Genomic DNA, 24,159 nt, shown 5'->3' on the forward strand with positions numbered 1-24,159 from the left:
AACATGCACTGCACTGTACAATTTGATGGCTCCACTTCAGATAGTTTCAGAGTGAAGAATGGAATGAAAGAGGGCTGTGTCCTAGCTCTCACTCTATTTGGCATCTTCTCCATGCCCCAGACCTTTACCTTCCCTACAGATATGGAAGGAGTTTACTTGCATACTAGGTCAGGCAGCAAGCTCTACAATCTAGCAAGACTGAAAGTGATGACAAAACCACATTGCATCCTGATCAGTGAACTGTACACTGATGATGCTGCACTAGCTACGCACACTCATTACTTGAGCTCGAGAAGGCCGTAGACTGCTTAGCAAACAGAAAGGTGGAATCCCAGCCAAAGTGCTCGAACATGGAAAGTTCCATCCATTGCCACACCTTTATGACCTTCTCCTTCTTTACTTGAAAGTAGGTTCTGTTCCACAGGAGATGTGTGATGCAAAAGTCATCACACCATACAAAAACAAAAGTGACAGAGGAGACCACAACAACTACAGGAGCCATAAGACGTAGGCGCAGAAGTAGGCCAATTGGCTCATCAAGTCTGCTCCGCCGTGGCTGATCTGCTAATCCTCAACTCCACTTTCCTGCCTTTTCCCCTTAACCCTTGACTCCCTTACTGATTAAAAATCTGTCTATCTCAGCCTTGAATATACGTAATGACCCAGCCTCTACAATGTTCTGTGGTAAAGAATTGCACAGATTAACAACCCTCTGAGAGAAGAAATTCCTCCTTATCTCTGTCCTAAAAGGGCGACCCCTCACTCTGAGATTATGCCCTATAGTCCTAGACTCTCCCACAAGGGGAAACAACCTCTCAGCATCTACCTCGTCAAACACCCTCTATACTGTTCCAATAAGGTCGCATCTCATTCTTCTAAACTCCAATGAGTACGGGCCCAACCTACTCAACCTCTCCTCATAAGAAAATCTCTCCAAACCCGGGATCAACCTAGTGAACCTTCTCTGGACTGCCTGTACATCTTTCCTTAGATAAAGGGACCAAAACTGTTCACAGTATTGTAGGTGTGGTCTAACTAGTGCCTTGTATAGTTTTAGCAAGACTTTCCTATCATAATACTCCATTCCCTTTGAAATAAAGGTCAACCTTCCATTTGCCTTTCCTATTACCTGTTGAACTTGTATGTTAGCTTTTTGGGATTCGTGCACGAGGACCTGCAAAACCCTCTGTGCTGCAGCTTTCTGCAGTCTTTCTCCATTTAAATAATATTCAGCTCCTCTATTCTTCCTGCCAAAGTGCATAACCTCACATTTCCCCACATTATATTCCATCTGCAAATTTTTGCCCACTCACTTAACCAGTCTATATCCCTCTGTCGACTCTTTGTGTCATCCTTACCACTTGCCTCCCCACCAATTTTTGTGTCATCCGCATACTTGGCAATAGTACATTCATTTCCCTCATCCAAGTCATTAATATACATTGTAAATAATTGTGGCCCCAGCACTGATCCCTGTGGCACTCCACTAGTTACAGGTTGCCATCCCAAAAATGCTCCCCATATCCCAACTCTTTGTCTTCTATTAGTTAACAAATCCTCTATCCATGCTAATATACTACCCACAACACCATGGGCTCTTATCTTCTTAAGTAGCCTTATGTGCAGTACCTTATCAAATGCCTTTTGGAAATCCAAATATATTACATCTACTGGTTCCCCTTTATCTATCCTGCTTGTTATCTCCTCAAAGAATTCTAATAAATTTGTCAGGAATGATTTCCCCTTTGTGAAACCATGCTGACTCTGCTTGATTATATTATGCATTTCTAAATGCCCTGCTATTACATCCTTTATAATAGACTCTAACATTTTCCCATTGACGAATGTTAACTCACTCCTTATCATTACTGGGAAGGCCTTTGCTAGGGTCATACTTAAAATACCCCTTCTACTTGCAGACCAAGTGTACCTGGAAGCATAGTGCAGTTTCCAAGCCAGCAGATCTACTGTGGACATGATCTTCTCATGAACTCAGCTACAAAGACTGAGGGACTGTCTCTGCCATGCTTTTAACTTGTTCTCCCTGATTATAAGCATCAAGAAAATTGTGGTCATGGGGCAAGGGGCTATATCTCTCTTCCTGATCACACCCAGTGAACACCCCACTGAAAGTGGTTAGCAAGTTCTGCTACCTTGGGTCCACAGTGACAAACAAATCTGTCCCTTGGTGCAGAATTTGATACACATGTAGATACCACCTTTGGCCAACTCACAAAACATGCATGGAAATGCATCAAACTGACCCTTAGAACCAAGCTGATGGTTTCCAAGGCCTGTGTTCTCAGCACCTTGCTTATTGACTGAAACATGGATAGCTTACTGCTAGCAACAAAAGAAGCTCAACGATTTCCATCTTCACTGCCTGCAGTACATTATGGGTATATCCTGGCGGGGCAAAATCAGGCACGCAGCCAACCTCTCAAAGGCAGAGCTCCCATGTTTGTTAGCAGTCACCAAACAGAGGAGGCTTTAAGAGGCCAACAGATTAAGATGGTCACATACCCAAGTACTTTCTGTATAATGAGGTAGCCGGAGCCAGGTGACCATTAGGATGCCCAAAGCTCCATTTCAAGGATGTTTGCAAGCATGACATGAAGGCCCTAGACATGGATTATTACACTTGGGAGTCATTAGCAGGAGACAGAGGAAAATGGCAACACCTCCTGTGTGCTGGCATGCACACCATGATGACCAGCGGCTACAGCAGATTGGCAACAGTTGCCAACACTGAAAACAACGAACCCCGGCAATACGTGGTAGCCTCATGTGCAGAACTTTTGGCAGAATTTGCCTCTAGAGGTGAACTGGCCTCTTCAGCCTTCAGAAAAGTTGGCCATGTGAAGACACCCCATCTGAAATGGATTTGCTTACTGCATGTCCATCTTTTTTTATAGATGGAAGGATCCGGTGGTGTTAGGCCTGTACTACAATTAATTCATTAGGCAGAGTGTAAGCTGTTTTGTACAAGGGAAACTGTGTTGGAGAAAGCCCAAACTATAACACCCACTCAGACTAACCTTATTGTCTAGGCTGGATTTTACCCAAGGCCCAGTTGGTGAAAGGCCAATTTTAACCCACTACTCATGCCCCCAACTTCTTTTCATAAAGACAGTATCTCTTTAAAAAGAGCTTCCTGTCAGCTGATAATACGATCAGCTATGATCATATTCAATGGCAGAGCAGGCTCAATGGGCTGAATGGCCTACTTCTGCTCCTACGCTCCAATGATAACTACATGGAAACTAGCTGTGGCCAAGGTGGCCTAGCTCTTGAATGGAAACAAAAGACACATAAAAAGATCAGAATGAGCAGAAGGGAAAAATGATAGAGGATTCTTTTAAAAATAATGGTTGCAGACCAGAAATAATCTTTGAAGTAGATTATGTTCAGTTGCTCACCTCTCCACCCATTGTGGATTTATTACCCTTGAGAAATTGATATATTTATTTCAAATGTTTTGTTTCAATCAATGTATCTGAATTTGATCCATCAATGCTCTCCCCTCCTCATAGCTCACGTGGATAAAGAAGGAAAATTAATCTTAGAACCTAGAAGTTGATTGATTTTTTTTGCTAACTTGAATATTTAGATTTGTATTGAGCTGTATTAAGACAGTCCAGTTCCAATCTTTACATAAATCAGTGGATTCGTGAGCTTTATGCAAATGGTTTAGATCCAAAAGCTTTAGCTATTTCCCTTTTACTTCAGAACTGGACAACTGCAACATTCAAGAGTTAGTAACATGACTTTCAATAATGTTTTGTCCCAAACCATTTTGATAAGATGCAAATTAAATCTTGAAAATGACTCTATTCCAACAATAATCTGATCCCTTACCTGCCCATAATTTCTACATTAGAAATGGAGTAGAAGTATTTATTTAGGTATTTCCTCTGCACAAAGGTCCCTCCAGTTGCAGGTTTCATCAGCCTAATTCGAAGGTCTGTTAATGTGAAAAACTCCCTCAGGCCCTTGTTTATGTCCATCCTCTTGTACAGAGCCTCCATGTTCTGGAGGAGTGAGCCTGCAAAAATCGCAAAGCGTTCCTTGACCTCAAAGTGCAAGTTCTTCTCATTTTCAAAGCCCACCCACTTGGAGTAGTCTTCTGTGCAGATTATCTGGAGGGCAGTCACAGGTGAGAGATCTCGGACATTTTTGGCCTCCATTCTGAAAGTCTCCATGCAATCCTCTGCATAGTACTGATAAGGCTGCCATGTCCTTCCATAGTTTAGGGACTTCTCCAGTATCATGGTGGTGGGTCGGCCTGCCTCAAAAGTAATGACGATATTCTCAGTGAGTTGTATGCTCTTGTTCCAGGAGAGGGTGATGTTGGCTAGGAGAGGTTCAGGGTATTTGCTCCAGGTAACACTTTGCCAGTAAGTCACAGGTCCATTACCCTCCTGATCAAACATGAATTTGGGGGGATGAGCCAGGTCTGGGTTTGAAGCATCACATTCATTAAAGCACATGTAGGGATTGCCCTGAAATGAGAACATTGAAAAAAATGTTTAAGTTTGAGTTCATTTATTTTCTAAATTTAACTACCAAAGGATGCTTACAAAAACATTGACATTCTGTAAAAACAAAAGAAACTTCATAATACAAGCAATATGCAGGTCCCTGTACGTCACCTGAAAGTACGACTTTCTACTTCCAAGTGTTTCACTGTCTGATTAAGATTCCTATGGTAATTCTAGGGTAATTCCTATGGTAAGACTAGGAAAGAGGACCTGTTTGGGGATTATCAGGAACTAGGAACTAAATTAAAGAAGAGGTCCTCGAGGATTATAATCTCCGGATTACTACCCGAGCCACGTGCAAATTGGCATAGGGACGCGAGAATAAGGGAAGTAAACACGTGGCTAAAGGAGTGGTGCGGGAAAGAGGGGTTCCATTTCGTGGGACACTGGCATCAGTATTGGAACAGGAGGGATCTGTACCGTTGGGACGGTCTCCACCTGAACTGATCTTGGACCAATGTTCTAGCGAAAAGGGTAAATAGGGTGGTCAACAGGACTTTAAACTAGAAAGTGGGGGGGAAGGGAAGGGTAAAACTCCAAGAAGTATGACTAATGGGAAAAAAAGCAGCAGGTTAGCTTGTGGGGGGGGTGGATTCAACTTCATGGAAAATTATGAAAAAACTGAAAAGAAAGGAGAGCCCAGGAAAGGCTATTAAAGTCTCCAGAACACAAAATAGGGCAGAGTGTTTGGAAAGGGCTAGGAATCTAACTTCAAGCACATCAGATAAAGGGACGACAATGAGAAAGGGGACGGGAAATACAGGACTGAAGGTGTTGTATCTGAATGCACGCAGTATACGAAATAAGGTAAATGAGCTTGTGACACAGATTGAAATTGGCAGGTATGATGTGGTGGGCATCACGGAGACATGGCTGCAAGGGGATCAGGACTGGGAGCTAAATATCCAAGGATATACATCCTATCGAAAAGATAGGCAGGTTGGCAGAGGGGGTGGGGTTGCTTTGTTAGTAAGAAATGAAATTAAATCGATAGCAAGAAATGACGTAGGGTCAGATGATGTTGAATCTGTGTGGGTAGAGTTGAGGAACTGCAAAGGTAAAAAAACCATAATGGGAGTTATGTACAGGCCTCCGAACAGTAGTCAGGATGTGGGGCACAAGATACACAAGAGATAGAAAAGGCGTGTAAGAAAGGCAAGGTTACAGTGATCATGGGGGATTTCAATATGCAGGTAGACTGGGAAAATCAGGTTGGTAGTGGATCCCAAGAAAAGGAATTTATGGAATGTCTACGAGATGGCTTTTTGGAGCAGCTTGTGGTGGAGCCCACGAGGGAACAGGCAATTCTAGATTTAGTGATGTGTAATGAGGCAGATTTGATAAGGGAGCTTAAGGTGAAGGAACCCTTAGGAGGAAGTGACCATAATATGATAGAATTTACCCTGCAATTTGAGAGGAAAAAGCTGGAATCAGATCTAACGGTATTACAGTTGAATAAAGGCAACTACAGAGGCATGAGGGAGGAGCTGGCCAGAGTTGACTGGGAGATGAGCCTAGCAGGAAAGACAGTGGAACAGCAATGGCAGGAGTTTCTGGGAGTAATTTGGGAGACACAGCAAAAATTCATCCCTAGGAAGAAGAAGCATACTAAAGGGAGGACGAGGCAACCATGGCTGACAAGGGAAGTCAGGGACAGCATAAAAGCTAAAGAGAAAGCATACAATGCGGCGAAGAGCAGTGGGAAACCAGGGGATTGGCAAGCCTACAAAGACCAACAGAGGACAACTAAAAAAGAAATAAGGAGGGAGAAGATTAAATATGAGGGTAAACTAGCCAGTAATATAAAAGAAGATTGCAAGAGTTTTTTTAGATATATAAAGGGTAAGAGAGAGGCAAATGTGGACATTGGGCCGCTGGAAAATGACGCTGGAGAAGTAGTAGTGGGGAACAAAGAAATGGCGGAGGAACTGAATAGGTACTTTGCATCAGTCTTCATGGTGGAAGACACGAGTAACATCCCCAAAGTTCAAGAGAGTCGGGGGGTAGAGGTTAGTATGGTGGCCATTACCAAGGAGAAGGTGCTAGGAAAACTGAAAGGTCTGAGGGTGGATAAATCACCTGGACCAGATGGATTACACCCCAGAGTTCTGAAGGTGATAGCTGAAGAGATAGTGGAGGCGTTAGTGGTGATCTTTCAGGAATCACTGGAGTCAGGGAGGGTCCCAGAGGACTGGAAAATCGCTAATGTAACCCCTCTGTTTAAGAGAGGAGTGAGGCAAAAGACGGGAAATTACAGGCCGATTAGCCTGGCCTCGCTCGTTGGTAAGATTTTAGAGTCCATTATTAAGGATGAGATTTCAGAATACTTGGAAGTGCATGGTAAAATTGGGCAAAGTCAGCATGGTTTCATCAAGGGGAGGTCATGCCTGACAAATCTGTTAGAATTCTTTGAGGAGGTAACGAGTAGGTTAGACAAAGGAGAGCCAATGGATGTTATCTACTTGGACTTCCAGAAGGCCTTTGACAAGGTGCCGCACAGGAGGCTGCTCAGTAAGATAAGAGCCCATGGTGTTAGAGGCAAGGTACTAGCATGGATAGAAGATTGGCTGTCTGGCAGGAGGCAGAGAGTGGGGATAAGGGGGTCCTTCTCAGGATGGTGGCCAGTGACTAGTGGAGTTCCACAGGGGTCAGTGTTGGGACCACAACTTTTCACTTTATACATTAATGATCTAGATGAAGGAACTGAGGGCATCCTGGCTAAGTTTGCAGGTGATACAAAGATAGGTGGAGGGACAGGTAGTATTGAGGAGGCGGGGAGGCTGCAGAAGGATTTGGACAGGTTAGAAGAATAGGCAAAGAAGTGGCAGATGGAATACAACGTGGGGAAGTGTGAGGCCATGCACTTTGGTAGGAAGAATAGAGGCACAGACTATTTTCTAAATGGGGAGAGAATTCAGAAATCTGTAGTGCAAAGGGACTTGGGAGTCCTAGTCCAGGATTCTCTTAAGGTTAACTTGCAGGTTGAGTCGATAGTTAGGAAGGTAAATGCAATGTTGGCATTTATTTTGAGAGGACTAGAATATAAATGCGGGGATGTGCTGCTGAGGCTTTATAAGGCTCTGGTCAGACCACATTTAGAATATTGTGAGCAATTTTGGGCCCCGTATCTCAGGAAGGATGTGCTGGCCCTGGAGAGGGTCCAGAGGAGGTTCACGAGAATGATCCCAGGAATGAAAGGCTTAACATATGAGGAATGTTTGAGGACTCTGGGCCTATACTCAATGGAGTTTAGAAGGATGATGGGGGATCTGATTGAAACTTACAGAATACTGAAAGGCCGGGATAGAGTGTAAGTGGGGAAGATGTTTCCATTAGTAGAAGAGACTAGGACCCGAGGGCACAGCCTCAGAGTAAAGGGAAGACCTTTTAGAACATAGATGAGGAGAAACTTCTTTAGCCAGAGAGTGGTGAATCTATGGAATTCATTGCCACAGAAGGCTGTGGAGGCCAGGTCATTGAGTGTACTTAAGATGGAGATAGATAGGTTCTTGATTGGTAAGGGGATCAAAGGTTACGGGGAGAAGGCGGGAGAATGGGGTTGAGAAACTTATCAGCCATGATTGAATGGCAGAGCAGACTCGATGGGCCGAATGGCCTAATTTCTGCTCCTATGTCTTATGGTCTTATGGGCATCTGCAGCCATCCTTAGTTTAACCAGGATGATCAAACAAACACTCCATGTCCAAGCATCAATGCAACATCTGTATTTCCCAGATTCTGTACCATTGGGAGTATAACCTCTGAGTGAGAATTCACAACCAGTACCAAATATAATGTGTGCTGGCATTTAGCTTTGTCTATTGCTGAAACTGCAGTATCTTTTCTCATTAGTTGATTTGTCTTTAAACATTAATAGACTGCATTATGGAGCAGTAGGACACTGGTTGGTGCTTTTGATTGTCCACAGGGGATGTGCCCGACTAGGGGAAATGCAGGGTGCCAGTAGGTGGAAGTCAGGCTTATCTAAACAAACTTTGAGAGGTAAAAGATTAAATGGGAAGAGATCCCCCATCCTCCATCTAACTGCACTGTCAGCAGCAACCTCATTGCCCCTGGATCGGCGAAGTGGGGTAAAAAGGTTACTTTTCATGACCACCAGATATCTCAAAGTGTTTTACAGCCAATGAATTACATTTTGAAGTGTAATCACTGTAGAAAACACAAGTCAATTTTGCACATAGCAAACTGCCACAAAGAGCAACGTGATGATGACCAGATAATCTGTTTTTGGGATAAAAACAGGAAACGCTGGAAAAACTCAGCAGGTCTGGCAGCATCTGTGGAGAGAAAAACAGACCTAACGTTTGTCAGAACACTAACTCAGTTTTTCCCTCCACAGTTGCTGCCAGACCCCCAGAGCTTTTCCAGTATTTCCCGTTTTTATTTCCCATTTCCAGCATCTACATTTCTTTTGCTTTTATCTGTTTTGATTGAGGGATAAATATCAGAAAGGACACCAGGGATAACTCCCCTGCTCTTCTTTAAAATAGCGCCATGGGATCTTTTACATTCACCAGGAGCAGGCAGATAGGGCCTTGGTCCTTGGTTTGGCGTCTCACCCAAAAGACAGTGTTTGCAACAATGCTGCACACCTTCAGAGAGTGTTACCAACTGAGGCACTGCTGACACACAATAGTAAAGTGGAAACAGGAAAAATCATTCAGATTGATACCTTTGACCCCTGGAGGAAAGAATGCGTGGACAAAGTGTGAAAACTAACTCAGCAGTGATGCTCTCCACAGTCAAATATCCACCCATCATTCACCATTTGGGCATATACCTGAAGAATGAGTGTTTTTGGTGAGGTAACAGAATACAACTGCGGTCCATGTAACTGTACACCTGCAAGATTCAAGGCTTTCAAAAGTAGGGAAATAGGCAGGTGAGGGATAAAGATACGTTAAATCTAATTTCTTTGATTAAAATTGAATCCTGATAAATATATAATTAATTTATACTTGATTCAGCTCTCCCTTGCAACAAGAGCCACAGGTGGTGCTGCATTGCAATTCCAAACATGGATTTGAGCTCTGAAGAAGGGTCATACGGGTCATTCGAAACGTCAGCTCTGTTTCTCTCTCCACAGACGCTGTCAGACCTGCTGAGTTTTTTCAGCATTTTCTGTTTTTGTTTCAGATTTCCAGCATCCGCAGTATTTTGCTTTCATGCATTTGAGTTTACTTGCATTAGGCACAATTTATCCAAACTATTACCTTCTACTGCTAAATTCCTTCACCAGATTAAGATAGAGTAATTTGCGTCACAAAAGGAGGCCATTTGGCCCATTCAGTCTATGCAGGCTCTCTGTGGAGCAATTCAGTAGGTCCCGTGGCCTCGATCTATCTCTGTAACCCTTTAAGTTTATTTCCTTCAAGTGCCCATCCAGTTTCCTTTTGAAATCATTGATTGCCTCTGTTTCCACCATCCCCGGGGCAGTGCCATTACCACTCTCTGCATAAAAATGCTCTTCCTCTCATCACCCTGCATTATGCAGTCTCTCTCCATTTAAATAATATTCTGTTTTTTTCTAATTCCTGCGAAAGTTGACAACCTCACATTTTTCTACACATACTCCATTTGCCGATTTTTTGCCCACTCACTTAACCTTTCTATATCCCTTTGCAGACTCTTTGTATCCTCCTCACAACTTGTTTTCTGACCTTTTTTTCATATTGTCAGCAAATTTGGCTACCATAGTCAGTGCCTTCATCTAAGTCATTAACATAGATCACAAATAGCTGAGGCCTCATCACTGGTCCCCGTGGCAGTCCATTGGTTACAGCTTGCCAGTTTGAAAATGACCCATTTGTCCTGACAGTCTGGGCAGGATTTTTACCTGGTTGGGCGGGCGCAGTGGGCAGGCCTGGGAGCGGTCACGAAGCCGCCCGCCACCCGCCATCGGGCCCCGACCTCGATTTCATGCTGGTTGGCCAACTAATGGCCAGCCAGCGTGAATCACGTGCTGCAACGCTGAGCGCTGCCTGGGTGGGGGCAGGAGGAGGGCATGTGCGGAAGTTTGCGCATGCGCGTGAGTGCGCGCACTGAAGGCTCCCTGAAGGCACAGAGCTGCCTCAGGGAGCTGAAGACTTTTAAAAACACAAATGAAGAATTTTAAAATGTTGACATAAAAACATGTCCCCTCATGTGACATGTTATAAATGAAATTCGAACATTTTTATTGTATTTTTAATTCCTGTTGGAAACTTCATCCCACCCATGGATGAGGCTTCATAAAAAAATCCAAGGGCCACCTGGCCGATTAACAAAAATTTCCATTTAATTATTACTTTAATGACCTTAATAGGCCTGTTAATTGTAGTGGGCCTGCCGACCGAAATATTGCGCGAGTGCACGATGACATCGGGACGCTCGCCCGACATCATCGCGCATCATTTTACACTCGAGCGGGTCGGACGTGCGCCTGCCCACTCAGCTAAATATTCTGCCCTCTGTTTCCTGTTAGTTAGCCAATCCTCCATCCACACTAGTTATTCGCCCCCAACACCATAAGCTCTTATTTTGTGCCTTTTATGTGGCATCTTACCAAATGTCTTTTGGAAATCCAATACACTGCATCTACTGGCTCCCCTTTATCTACCCTGCTTGTTACATCCTCAAAGAGCTCTAATGTATTTGTCAAAACATGGTTCCCCTTTCACAAAACATGTTGACTCTGCCTTATTGTGTTTTCAATTTCTAAATGTCCTGTTACTAGCTCCTTAATAATGGTTCTAGCATTTTCCCAATGACAGATGTTAAGCTAACTGGCCTCTAATTTCCTGCTTTCTGTATCCCTCCTTTCTTGAATAGAATTGTTACATTTGTGGTTTTCTAATCCCTGGGACTTTTCCAGAATCTAGGGAATTTTGGAAGATTACAACCAATGCATCCACTGTCCCTGCAGCCACTCCTTTAAGACGCCTGGGATGCAGGCCATCAGGGCCAGAGGACTTGTCAGCTTTTAGTCCCATTAGTTTTCCCAGTACTTTCTCTCCGATTGTTTGAAGTTCATCCATCCCTTTTTCCTCTTGATCCTCTACTATTCTTGGAATGCTTTTGTGTTTTGCACAGCGATGACAGACACAAAATATTTTTTCAAAGTCTCTGCTGTTTCCTTGTTTCTCATAACTAATTCCCCTGTCTCACCCTCTAAGGGACCAATGCTCACTTTAACTACTCTTTCCATTTTTATATACTTGTAGGATTTTTACTGTCCAATCTTCAACTCAACTCCACCTTCGCTCACTATCCGTTAATTCACTTGGTACCCAAGTATGCATCGTTCTCTGTCTTGAATATACTCAGTGAGGGCAGCCACCACCCTCTGAGATAGAAAACAACTCTTTGAGTGAAGAAATGTCTCATTTTGGTCCTGTATAGCTGACTTCTTAATCTGAGACTTTAACCCCTAGGCCAAGATTTTCCATGCGTTGGGCGGACTCGGTGGGAGTGGGCGAGGGAGGTCACGGAGCCGACTGCTGTTCGCGATCGGCTCCGCACGCACGTGGATCACAAGTGGTAGCGCTGAGCGCTACCTTTGCGGGCAGGGGGAGGAGGGAGAGTCGGGTCCAGAGCTCTTATGCAAATGTGCGCGAAAGAACGCTTCAATCTCCCTGAGGCATGGAGCTGCCTCAGGGAGATTGAAGCGCTTTTAAAAAAATTAAATAAATACAATAAAAATTTAATGAAACATGTCTCCTCATGTGACTGTGTTTCAGAAAAAGCTTTTATTTAATTTGTAAAAGCTTTAGGAAACTTCATCCTGCTTGTGGATGAGGTTTCCTAAAAACGTAAAGGCCGTTTGGCCTTTTCACCTGGCAGCCAACCATAATGTTGGACGGGCAGTGTAAAATTCTGGTTAATTACCTGGTTGATGGCCTTAATAGGCTTATCAATTATCGGCAGCTATGCAGCCTACTCCAGCGCATGCACGCCGAACGAAATATCATGCGACTTCGTGATGATGTTGGGACGCACGCCCAACGTAATCGCGCATCATTTAACGTTCCGGCATGTCAGGCATACACCCAGACTCTGAATGGAAAATTCTGCCCCTAGTTCTAGACTGCCCAGGCAGGGGAATCATCCTCTCAGTGTCTACTCTGTCAAGCCTCTTAATAATTTTATATGTTTCATTGAAATCACCTCCCTTTCTTCCAAACATCCTATTTTGTGTGGCTCAATCCCACACCACATGTTGGCATACACGTTGGCTATCAGTTACTTTTTTTTGAAGTAACAAATGAACTGCGACAAAGATAGTCAAAATGTATTGAATACAAAACAGCAAAGCAAGGTGACTGCAAATTTTTAATATCTGAAATCTGATCTCAGTGAGCATTGTAAACAACACTAACAGGTTTGTTTTAATTTCCTTGTCCATCTCTCCCAATGGTTCAATGGGCTAAATATGGCACTTTGTGTAGCAGTGAGACATGTAAGCCAAGAAGGTCCAAGATTTGAGCTTCCAATTGTGTAGCTGATCTGACTTGGAGTGGTCGGGAGGCTAAGATTGTCCCTAATAGCCTCCAAATTAGAGAGGAAGAGGAGGAAAATCAGTCTGGATTTCTGTTCTGTATCATTACTGTGTGGATCTGAAGGGTATGTATGTACAGATGCCCAGTGGGACCTGGATCAGGCTTGACTGTAATGCTAACACAATACAGATTCTCACAGGAATGCAGGCCACTTGAGTGAGGGACTGGAGAGCTGTTAGCACTTGTGAACTGTACCTCAGCTAATTGGTTAGCCCATTTAGGGGAGCAGAAAGAATTACAACATACAACCATGGGGTCAGTTTCATCATTCCCAGGACTTTTATAATACACCCTTTCCCCTTCTTTTCTTCCTCCGATGGAAACATTTCACTGCTTCTGGACACATGTCATGGTGGTCTGGTCAAGACATAATAATCACCATCTGGAGAATTTTGGACTAGGTCTCCATTTTATCACACTGTGATACGTATCTCTCTGTGTACAACTATGGAAAATATCTTCTGTTGTTATAAGCCAATGATTTAGTTGAAAAAAAATTATCAACGTTCCACGTAGAATGAAATCTAACCCCCTATGCTCTAGTCTGCTGGCCGCTCAGATTTTACAGCTCCTCAGTGTGAGGAATGTTTATGTGAGAGGGAAAGCACTTCCCATTTTTTAAAACCCAACAGTTGTGCCAAGCACTTCCAGGTTTTAGGCAGCATAGGCCAGACGCAAAATAAAGCTCCCTCTAAATTAGCCTAAAAGCAGGCCTTAATCACAATCTCTGAAAGGCAACCATGACCAGGTATGCTTGTATCTTCTTTGAACACACTAAGAATTTGTGTTAAATAGCAATTTTTAAAAATTCATTCATGGGATGTGGGCGTCACTGGCTAGGCCAGCATTTATTGCCCATCGCTCGTTGCCCTTGAGAAGGTGGTGCTTTAACCACTGCAGTCCATGTGGTGTAGGTACACTCACAGTGCTGTTAGGGAGGGAGTTCCAGGTTTTTGACCCAGCGATGATCAATTTGTGCTGTGAACTCACCCACTGGGCTGAGACCAACTGAGTTGTTTCTACAAATCAACTCTTCTAGAAGACAAAAGATGGATTTGAACAGATACAGAAATTGGTTGATTCTAGCTTGGAGAAGTGTTGATAGGCCTATTAAGGTCATTAACCAGGTAATTAACCAGAATTTTACTATGTGCTAGTAATTATTGTTGTTGGAGATCTTTCAGTCATCAGTACTAGAAGATGATGTTCCAGTCTGTGCTCTTTCTATTTGATAGACACACTTGGGAAAGATCTTGCATTTATATACCAGCTTTCAGGTCCTCAGGACACACCAAGACGTACCATAGTCAATAAATTGCTTTTAAGTTTATTCACTAATTCTGTAGACAAATGTATCAGTCAATTTGCACAGACCAGGTCCCACAAACAGCAAGTGAAGTAAATAGCCACTAATCTGTTTCATTGATGTCGTGTTGTGGAGTACATTTTGGCCAAGATACCTCCCTGTTTATCAAATAGAAATGTACAATCTTCTATGGGGTCTTGATTTAAAATTTCATCCCAAATATGGCACCTCTGATTACAGGTGAGAAGGGGGTAAGACGGCTTCCTTCTTTTCCTGCTCCTTGTTTGACCGCAATAGGTTTTTTTTAAAAAGAGGATGTACTTGCCAATTCAATGAGTGTTTAACTGTTTACGTGCTGTGACTGTAAATTACACGTAAAGAGGCAGTGAAGATGTTGGCAGGCAATTTATCTTTCTTTCTGGAGACAGCAACTGCTAGGTTGATTCTTTACTCTCTGCCTGCAGGACAATGATAGTCAAGGGCTCAAAACTTGCAGGTTGGATGGAGAGAGAGAGTGGGAGAGCCCATTTATGGTCTTGCTTTTTCATCATCTCATTTGCTTGTGCACTGGTCTGCAGAGGAAGCAGGTGCTTAAACACACAAGGGGTTAGTTGGCTGGTCCCATGACCCTCACTCTCCAACTACCTAGTGACCCAAATACGTTGTGACTAGTGGATTCCAGTTGCCTGGCTTACATGATTAGGATACATCTGGGCACATTCCTTTCATAGTCAGAGACCGATTGTCCAAGTGATTTTGTTGAATGGTTTGTCCACACCCAGTTGAGCATCCAGGTGATTGTTGGAATGCTTTGTGAATGGAGTAGGAGATGGCCCTATTCATACCCCTTCAAGGTAATTGTTCCTGGTTCAGCTTTGCAGACAGGCTTTATCCATTTCAATGGGTTTGGAACGTAAAAGGTACAGTGATGCAAGTCATTGGAATGTGGCTTTAGTTTATTTAAAAATTCAATTAGTTGCATTTAGCCAGTAAATTCATAATTTTTTTTAATATATAAAGCACGGATTCGTAACACCACACTAAAGAGGCAACCAAGATTATGGCCTGATTTTTTTCGCTCATCGGGTGTGCGTGATCAGCGGGCCCGGGATCAGGCAGGAAACAGGCCCTTGACCTGATCGCACCCAACCGCGGTTTCACACTGGCTGGCCAATTACTGGCCAGTCAGCATGAAATGCTCGCTGATAAAGGCTCAGCACTGCCGGTGGGGGCGGGAAGAGGTTGGGCGCCGACGTCACTGCGGGTGCTGGTGAGCACTTCCAGTGAGCTCGCTGAAGGCAGACAGCTGTCTCAGGGAGCTGCGGACTCCACGGAATAAACAAAACAACTAAAATGCTGCGAAATATGTCCATGCAGCACAATCAAGCGCCTGAAAGCATACCTCATAAAAAAACCAGTCCCCAGATATCCCTCTTTATTCTATTTCCCCACAGAGAATTCATCCTGCCCTGGACCGAGGTTTGAGCAAAAATGTAAAGACTGCCTGGGAGAATGGCCTGTCCGCCAACTGTAAAAGCGGACGGGCCACGAAAAATATCTTCCAATTGCCACCTTAATGGACTTAATTGCCAGCTTAATTGTCGGTGGGCGCACTTCTGGCTACCGGGGTGAGATATCACGCGAGTGCATGATGACATTGGGACGCTCGCGCGACAGCATCTTGCACTGTTTTGCAGCTGGACAGCTCAGGCGCATGCCTGCCCACGGGGATGTAAAATGCTGGCCTATGTACTCAAATTCTGGTGGGGTTGGAATCCATGACCTTCTGACCCAGGACTGAGACTGCTATCCACTGAGCTAAGTTGACACTTAGTAGCAGTCATATTTTAGATGATGTTGAACACACAGCTTATACACACTTGCCACTTCATGAATTGAGGAGACCACGTGCATGTTTGAATGTGTTGAGGCGAAGATTCAGTGTGTAACTTAGGGAGTGAAAAGGCTAAGAACCATTTGTGCATATTCAAACATAAAAATGTTTTTAAAAAACTACAACTAGTTTTCACTCAAACCTCAGCATAACAAAAATAAAATAAAATAAAATTGAATGAACTGTTTGTAAAATTTAAAACATTTTGAATTATTGCTGAAAGTCAGATGATACTTTAAAAATGGAGCCTGTCTGACATTGCTAGCAACAGTAAATGCTTTGTAAGGAAAGTATACATGATATTCCCATTTGGCATCAGTCATTATTGTCGATTGGCACTAGACCAGCTTGCTACTTACTACCTAAATAGCTAAGAGGAAATCCAATAGTATAAAACTACTCCAGCTGCTAAGTATGGAACACACAAGCTATTATTCTTGTATGAATATGATTTTGTGATAACTAGGCCTTAATATGAATGGACTACGTCTGGAGGGAAGTCAGTCAGCTTGAGTGGAGTGAGTGAAGAATGGCTGGAGAAGCAATTCCATCAATGGGTGGTTAACTCATGCATTTAACTTCATTATAGAGTTTTTCTATTGTATTGTGTACCAGTGGAACTCCAAGAGAAACAGAGCACGAGTATTGCTGAAAAAAGAGACATGCAGAAGAAGCTTTTCATCTTGCATTCATCAGGACAGACTCAAGATTGCCAAATAGCAAAGGCAACAACAATTTATAGCGCATGAGATAAGGGGTGCTGACTGGTTGAGAAGTTGCTACGGCAAATGCACCAGGGGGCTATTGGTCCCATGGTTTTGATTATTCAAAAGTACGCAATGCCTGTACATATTCCTTTTGCCGGCAGAGGACAGGTCCCTGCATTTGAATATATATAGCTTCTAGCAAATGTAAGTGAGCTACAATGTGAGCCTGACTGATAATCTTAAATTGGTTGTTAGTGTAATTCTTGGCACACTTGGGATTGCTCATCAAATACTGCCCAATCGCAGAATCACATCTAACATTAGACATTATGTTCTGAGTTTTCCAAGCACAGGTTGGGTGAGTATGGTCAACACTCTGCCTATTGCGAACAGTCGAAGGGACAGGCTGTTTGATACAATCCACCAGTCACTGGAACATACAGCCTACATACCTGGCATTTCACTGGCACAGAAATTCATATATCACAATACTCATTTGTGTGGTAGACATATTGCCTTTTTGGCCTGACGCCAGCATCCTGATAGTGAAAAACACCATTCATGTTGCCACTGCATAGTAACAGTGTGAAATGGCTTGCCTCAGCTGTTGCTCATATTTTTGAGATACTATACCCTTCGGCTGTTCACAATAGGCAGAGTAATGACTGAACTCAACCAACCAGTGCTTGCAAAACTCAGAATATAACGTCTAACGTTAGATTTGATTTCACGATTGGGCAGCACTTGTTCCCGAGTGTGCTACAAATTACTCTTACAACCAATTTAAGATTATCAGTTGGGCTTGCAACACTTACACTTGCTGGAAGCTACACATGTTCATGTGAAATGACCTTCCTCTGCAGGCAAAAGGAATATGTTTAAACATTGCACATTTTGTGAATAAAAGCATGGGGGCAATAGCTCCCTGGTGTATTCACCATGACAATGTCTCAACCAATCAGAGCTGGCTTGCCAACCAATCAGCATCCCTTTTCTGATGCAGTATAAATTGTTGTTCCCTTTGAAATTTGACATTATTCTATCTATCCTGATGAGTGCAAATGAAAAGCTTTGACAGCATGTCTCTTTTTTCAGCAACATCAAGTTCTGTACTAACAAGGAATAGAACTAGTCATTTGGTAGATCAGAACTTGAGTATTTCTGAATTTTGTCAAAGCTTTTCATCTTGCACTCATCAGGACAATCGCAAGAATACCAATGTAAGGGGTAACAACAACTTTATACATGCATGAGAAGAGAGTGCTGATTGGTTGGCAAGTGGACTCTGATTGGTAGAGGGGTTGCCATGGAGAATGCACCAGTTAATGGTGACTGACAAATGTTGTTCAAAATTTAAACCAGGCAGCTTGACGCTGATTGGCAGAGTCCACTTGCCAACCAGTCGGCATTCTCTTCACATACAGTATAAAGTTGTTGCTTTTCCTGACATTGGTATTCTTGTGATTGTCCTGATGAGTGCAAGAGGAAAAGCTTCAACAAAATGTATTTTTTTCAGCAATACCCAAAAAATAGAGCATAAAAATAGTCATTCTGCAGCTACTGTGGTAACCTAAACAAAACCTGGCTAATATCATAGTGGGTAGAATAAACTGTGCTGGCAGGGTTTGCATTTATTAACTGCATTGAAAAGGGTAGGATTTGCATGTATTTAATGAACCTACAGGTAAGATTTCACATTTTGGGTCAAAACTCTTTGAAAGACTCAAATTATTCTCCACCTGAGAACAAATACATAATCATTACCATAGTCTATTTTTCAAATTGTTAGGCTGTTTTTGTCTTTAAATTGTTGACCTATGTTTCCTCCCCTCCCTCACTGTTACTGGTGTGCTGTTTTTACACATTAATTGGTTGTGGTGCATTTGAAACATTATGGAATATCTACATATTAAGGAGAGTTCATTTGGCAGGAATATTAGGAGAATAACAGATGCTGGAGTCTCTCAACTGTCACAGGGATTATGTTTTTATTAAAGAGAGAAGCTAAGGCTTTTATGAAATTGTCAAACCGATGACAGACTTATAACAACTGCCATTATATCTGCTACCCTCTATTTTGTTCCCATTCTCATTAGTATTTTGATTTGCAAGTCACATATTTCTAAGAGTTCCTCTCAACATATGCACTTTAGATCCAAAAATTTTGATTTCAATGTATAGATATGCTAAAGCACAAAATGGATATTTTAACTGGGTGCTAACTGAAATGAAAGTGGATTTTTTTTTAATGAACTTCAAACAAAATGGAAATTCTCTTGGGAAGTTGACAGTGCAGCGATTAGCATAACTTACTCTCTCAGATCTGACAACTTTGAAGTTTAGAAATGGTATACCAGATGCATTTTTAACAACATTTTACTCATTAAAAAATTTCCAAATCTTAAAAGTATGTGAAAGGTTGCAAGTTTCTTAAAAAATAGATTGATTTGAAGAACACATGAAAAGATGTTTACGTAGAGGAACACAGTTTATTTTCACGATATATTTTAACTATCTGTGTAGTGAACCCTCTGGGGACTTCCAGTTTGCATATGCCATTCGACATACTTCGTAAGAACATTTGCAAAGTTAGTGTAGTTAAGAGCTCTGTCAAGTGAGTGCACAGTAGCTTTGAAAGGAATGGGGACAATTAGTGAAAAAGGCCCGACAGTAAGAGGACATGCAACTGTGGAAAGGGGAAGTTTAGTGGTCGGGTGACCGACCCGGGAGTCTTGGATGTAGACGTGGAGGAAGTTAGTCTGATGGAGAATGGGGAGGGAACGGCGGGAGAGGTGAAATATCGTAGTCGTCATGTAAGAGGAACTGTAGATCGTATGAGTGATGGAGGTGTTCGGAGACAGTGGTGATCGAGGATTTTGGAGTGGTCTCTGGACTAATGGGAAACTGTGGCTCTATAATAAAAGCAAAATAATGCGGATGTTGGAGATCTGAAATAAAAACAGAAAGTGCTGGAAAATCTCAGCAGGTCTGACAGAGAAACAAAGTTAACGTTCCCAGGCTGTATATGACCTCTTCAAAGCCCTGAAGCCGCTGAAGGTCATACGGACTCCAAACGTTAACTCTGTTTCCCTCTCTCTCTCTCTCTCTCCACAGATGCTGTCAGACCTGCAGAGTTTTTCCAGCATTTTCAGCTTTTATTCGTATTATTGCTTTTGAACTCGTTGCTCTAACCCAAGCCATGCCTTGTTGTAGATCACTCACCATCCAACAGAGATGGGAGAATTTTAGGGATTTCACCAATGCCATTCTCGGCTCCTGAGGATTTTGCTAATCTGTTCCTGATTGCCCCCTGTTTTGACGATTTGGTTTTGCATTGGGGGTGGTAGGCGGTTAAAGGTTTAGAAAAAAAAAACTATTAGTTCGGTTATTACTAATAAATGACGGGACGCTTTCAGCGAGCAATGAGTTAGCCCATAATGGAGCGGCTGCGATTCCTTCAGTTGTCAAACTGCTGAATGGGTCCATTTTTAAAAAGCCTGCCTGACCTTAACCAACAGTAAATATTGATGAAACTGAACTAATGGAAGGATTGATGTTGGAGGCAGAGGACATGAACATCTAATGCAGACAGGATCCACTTCAATCCACACTCAGTAAGCACTTGGCTTCAACAAACGAGAAGACACATCTTGTCCAGATTCGGCCTTCTCTCGGTCACTATTCACACTGTCATCCACCTTTTAATGAAAATTCCTTCGACTAAACGTGTTAAATAATTTCTCCTCTTCGAGCTCGACTATTAGACAACCACTTAAATGTGTCCTTTACTTTCTGCTATTAAGTAAAAACGCGATTGTATAGAATAAGTTTGGAATATTTATCCTTTGAAAGGTGCCACATGAATTGCAATTTGCAGAAAATATAAGCCCTGGTAAATTGGTATTTCCCAGGGATTGAGCACATGGCCTCCCTTGAAAGGGGTTTTCTCCGGTGGAAATCTGGATTCTCCATTCTCTTGTCCTCTCCCTCCGTCCTCCAGTGAGCACTTCCTTCAGTAATAAAACTCCGAACTTTGATTAAATATTGATAGCCCGGAAACGCCTTCTTAAAAGGAGAGACAGTTACTAATCCAAGCGCTGCTTAACGACTCTCACTCAAGTTTCATCGATTTTTCTTTAAGAAAGGTCGTTTGAAACCAAGGTCGCAGCTCAAGAGGGTTTTGTGAAAAAAATGTTCTTCAGTGGATATCAGCCACGATCTTTGGCAGTGCTTATCCGCGTCGACATCGGGCGCCCGGTGCCGCCCCCCGGGGGATGGGGTGAGGTGGGGTGAGGAGGGGGGGGGGGTGGGTTCAAATTTATAAGGAAAATATCGAAAAATATCCATTTGTTGGAATGCTAGCACGGGACAAACTGGGTTCATATCCCGAGCTTAAACGTGTCGGACTGTTTGGCGTCCCCTTCCCATCCCCTCATATCCAAACCTGAGCAGGACAGACATAGAGAAAGGGGCTGGGGCGTGGGTGTGAGAGAGGGAGGTGATGGAGAAGGAAATTGGGAAGGAGGGAGAATGAACTGCCTCAGGAGGAGAGAGTCTATTCCGGAACCAGTCGCCAATGCACCCAACCACTCTCAAAATGACATAGGATCGTGTCCGTTCAGACAGCAGCGAATGGTCTTGTAGTGGAAAGCGTTCTTGGTGTGAATAATCATAGCTGGACTGGAAAAAAAATGGTTTTATCGCAACAGGACATTTATCAATGGACAGTAGGGATCCCATTGGGGCAGAGAGGCTTCACACACCATCCAGGTGTTCAGTCTATTCCGAACTGGACACCAGCGCTTGACTGAACAGGGAATAATCATTTCTGTTTTCTTATGGGCTTAAAATTTATGCAAAGTAAGCCAGCCAAGAAAATAAGAATCTGCGTTGGTTTAATTGCTGACGCGAAGAGTTCTGGGGCACAGACAAGAGCCGGCAACCACATCCCGGGTGCCGCTGAAGGGACCGGCTGCTTGATGCTGACTCGGGTTCCTGGATCTGCACAACTCCCCAGTGCCGTTGACCTCCCCACACAGGGCTGGACCACTCCTCTCCCAAAGCCCTAGCCCCTCAGGATTAAATTGATGATGTATTAAAGGATCCACTGTCTGCTTATCTTTTCGTCAATCTTCAGACAGATTTATATTAAAAAAAACAGGAAATATATCTTCCCCGTTGGAAGGAACACGGGAACTGTTGGGGGCGTTGCACAGGGAGACGGTACACTCCCCTTTTCACCGGCCTCGCTGCTCAGTTTAGTGGGGACTTTTCAAATTAAGTTAACTTTCCAAATGGACTCGCCCCACCAACCCTCGCAGCAGGGCTCAGAATCGTTCACTCCCGTCAATGTGCTTCAATTCAATTAGAATGGTTAGTTAAAATAATATTTAATACTAAGCTGATCCAGTCCCGCCTGTTCCCATCTGTCTACCCCGGAGAGAGGTTCCAAGCGTGTGTCAGGAATAGCCTAGGTGGCTCCGAAAGAACCCAGGTCTGTACCCGCTGCGAGGCGATGCTCAAAGTGTTTCTCCAATTGAGCAATGGCGAAAGTTTGGGTTTGTAACGTTGCAAAACAAAAATTGAAATGCGTTCCGGTACACACACACACACACACAGACAGACAGACATGCACACACATGGACACACACAGACACAGACAAAGACAGACATGCACACACATGGACACACACAGACACAGACAAAGACAGACACAGACAAAGACAGACAGACATACACATGGACACACAGACAGACACAGACAGACAGGCACACACATGGACACACACAGACAGACATATACATGGACACACACACATGGACACAGACAAAGACAGACAGGCACAAACATGGACAGACATAGACAGACATACACATGGACACACACACACATGGACACACGCAAACACAAATACACATGGACACACTGGGAATCACAGACATCCACACAAACCCTCGGGCAGATCCTGTCAGTCACGGAGTATCCTGCATTTCACCCGCATTAGTTTGGTTTACCGTGGTGTTAAGTGGCCGGAGCATTGACTACTTCATCAGGAGTTGCGAAAAATGCCTGTTAACCTGTAAACGGGGTAGGTTATCATCAGGATGGATGCGAGTTTGCAGCAAGAAAAGTACAGGTGAGATAGAAAGGGCTCCAGGTGTGACAGGTCCTGGCGACTCCTGATACCGAGTCCTGGACATTATTATAAACGGCAGCAACAACAGTCCTAGAAATGCATCAAAATACGGATTTGCTGTTATTAGAGTCCCACTCGACCATTGACCCGTCTATGCGCGACCGATCCCGACCAACCTGCTCTGCCTCTCCAGTTTCTCAACAGATTTTCCAGTTGTTTTGCGTTCTCCCGTTAACTGGTGACCAAGAGCTCCCAAGCACTCTTCTAACTTTCATTGAGAATTAAAGGCAAAGGTTTTCAGCGCACTGGCAATACTAAATACCCTACCTAACTGGTGACCTCGCTCAATGACAGGAAAAAGAGACACGGTTGCTTCTGCGCTGTGTCCTATTTGGGAGAAGAAGGGGAAGAGCTCACACCAGTTAGATCTCCAGTCCCTGTTCCACTGGCCCGAGGACTGAGATATGACAGGGTGTTCACTCTGTTTAAATGTTCCTGTATTTTACTTTGATGCGAATGGATGGACCCGGTGAGGCCGGCCTGATACAATGTGCTTTCGCGGGTTATGGTTGTGGTTATTCAGCTGCAAGGGATTTGCGGCCTGGGCTGCAGGGTAGCAGGCGTCAGCCTGGCTGTGGTCGCAGAATCTGCCTCAGTCAGTGGCTGAGGATCACACCCTGGGACCCGGGCACTCCAAAACTGAGGACTGCGCGATGCCCTCATTTGATGCAGAGTGAAATGATGGCTCAGGCCTGGTTGGTGTCGAAGATCGTGTTAGATCTGCTAGCAGAAGAGCGGGAAGTCCTGCCAGTTTTCCTGCCAACGGTCCTCTCACAGACCCACTGTTAACTGGCTCTTGGGGCTTTCATTTGTGTTTGAGAAGTCTCGTTATGCACAGAAGCGCGGCACGCTTAGTAATGGACTGGAGAAGCAATCTGGATTGAATCTGGTTTTAGGATTAAGATTCCTGGGAATGGTTAAAGTCTGGAATGCCAGTGCCTGAGAGGGTGGTGGAG

The 24,159-nt window shown here is 43.6% G+C and overlaps 1 protein-coding gene across 3 annotated transcripts in view; it reads right to left on the bottom strand.

Moving 5' to 3' along the window:
- The window catches only part of ntng2b (netrin g2b), a 109,369-nt gene that overhangs the window by 80,411 nt on the left and 4,799 nt on the right, over positions 1-24,159 (bottom strand). For all 3 annotated transcript variants that reach the window (XM_078550003.1, XM_078550002.1, XM_078550001.1), the window contains exon 3: positions 3,859-4,502. In XM_078550003.1, the coding sequence (XP_078406129.1) occupies positions 3,859-4,502 (644 nt within the window). The remainder of the gene's footprint in view (positions 1-3,858; positions 4,503-24,159) is intronic.

Source organism: Cetorhinus maximus, chromosome 10, assembly GCF_964194155.1.
Source record: "Cetorhinus maximus chromosome 10, sCetMax3.hap1.1, whole genome shotgun sequence".
Taxonomy (NCBI): Eukaryota; Metazoa; Chordata; class Chondrichthyes; order Lamniformes; family Cetorhinidae; genus Cetorhinus; species Cetorhinus maximus.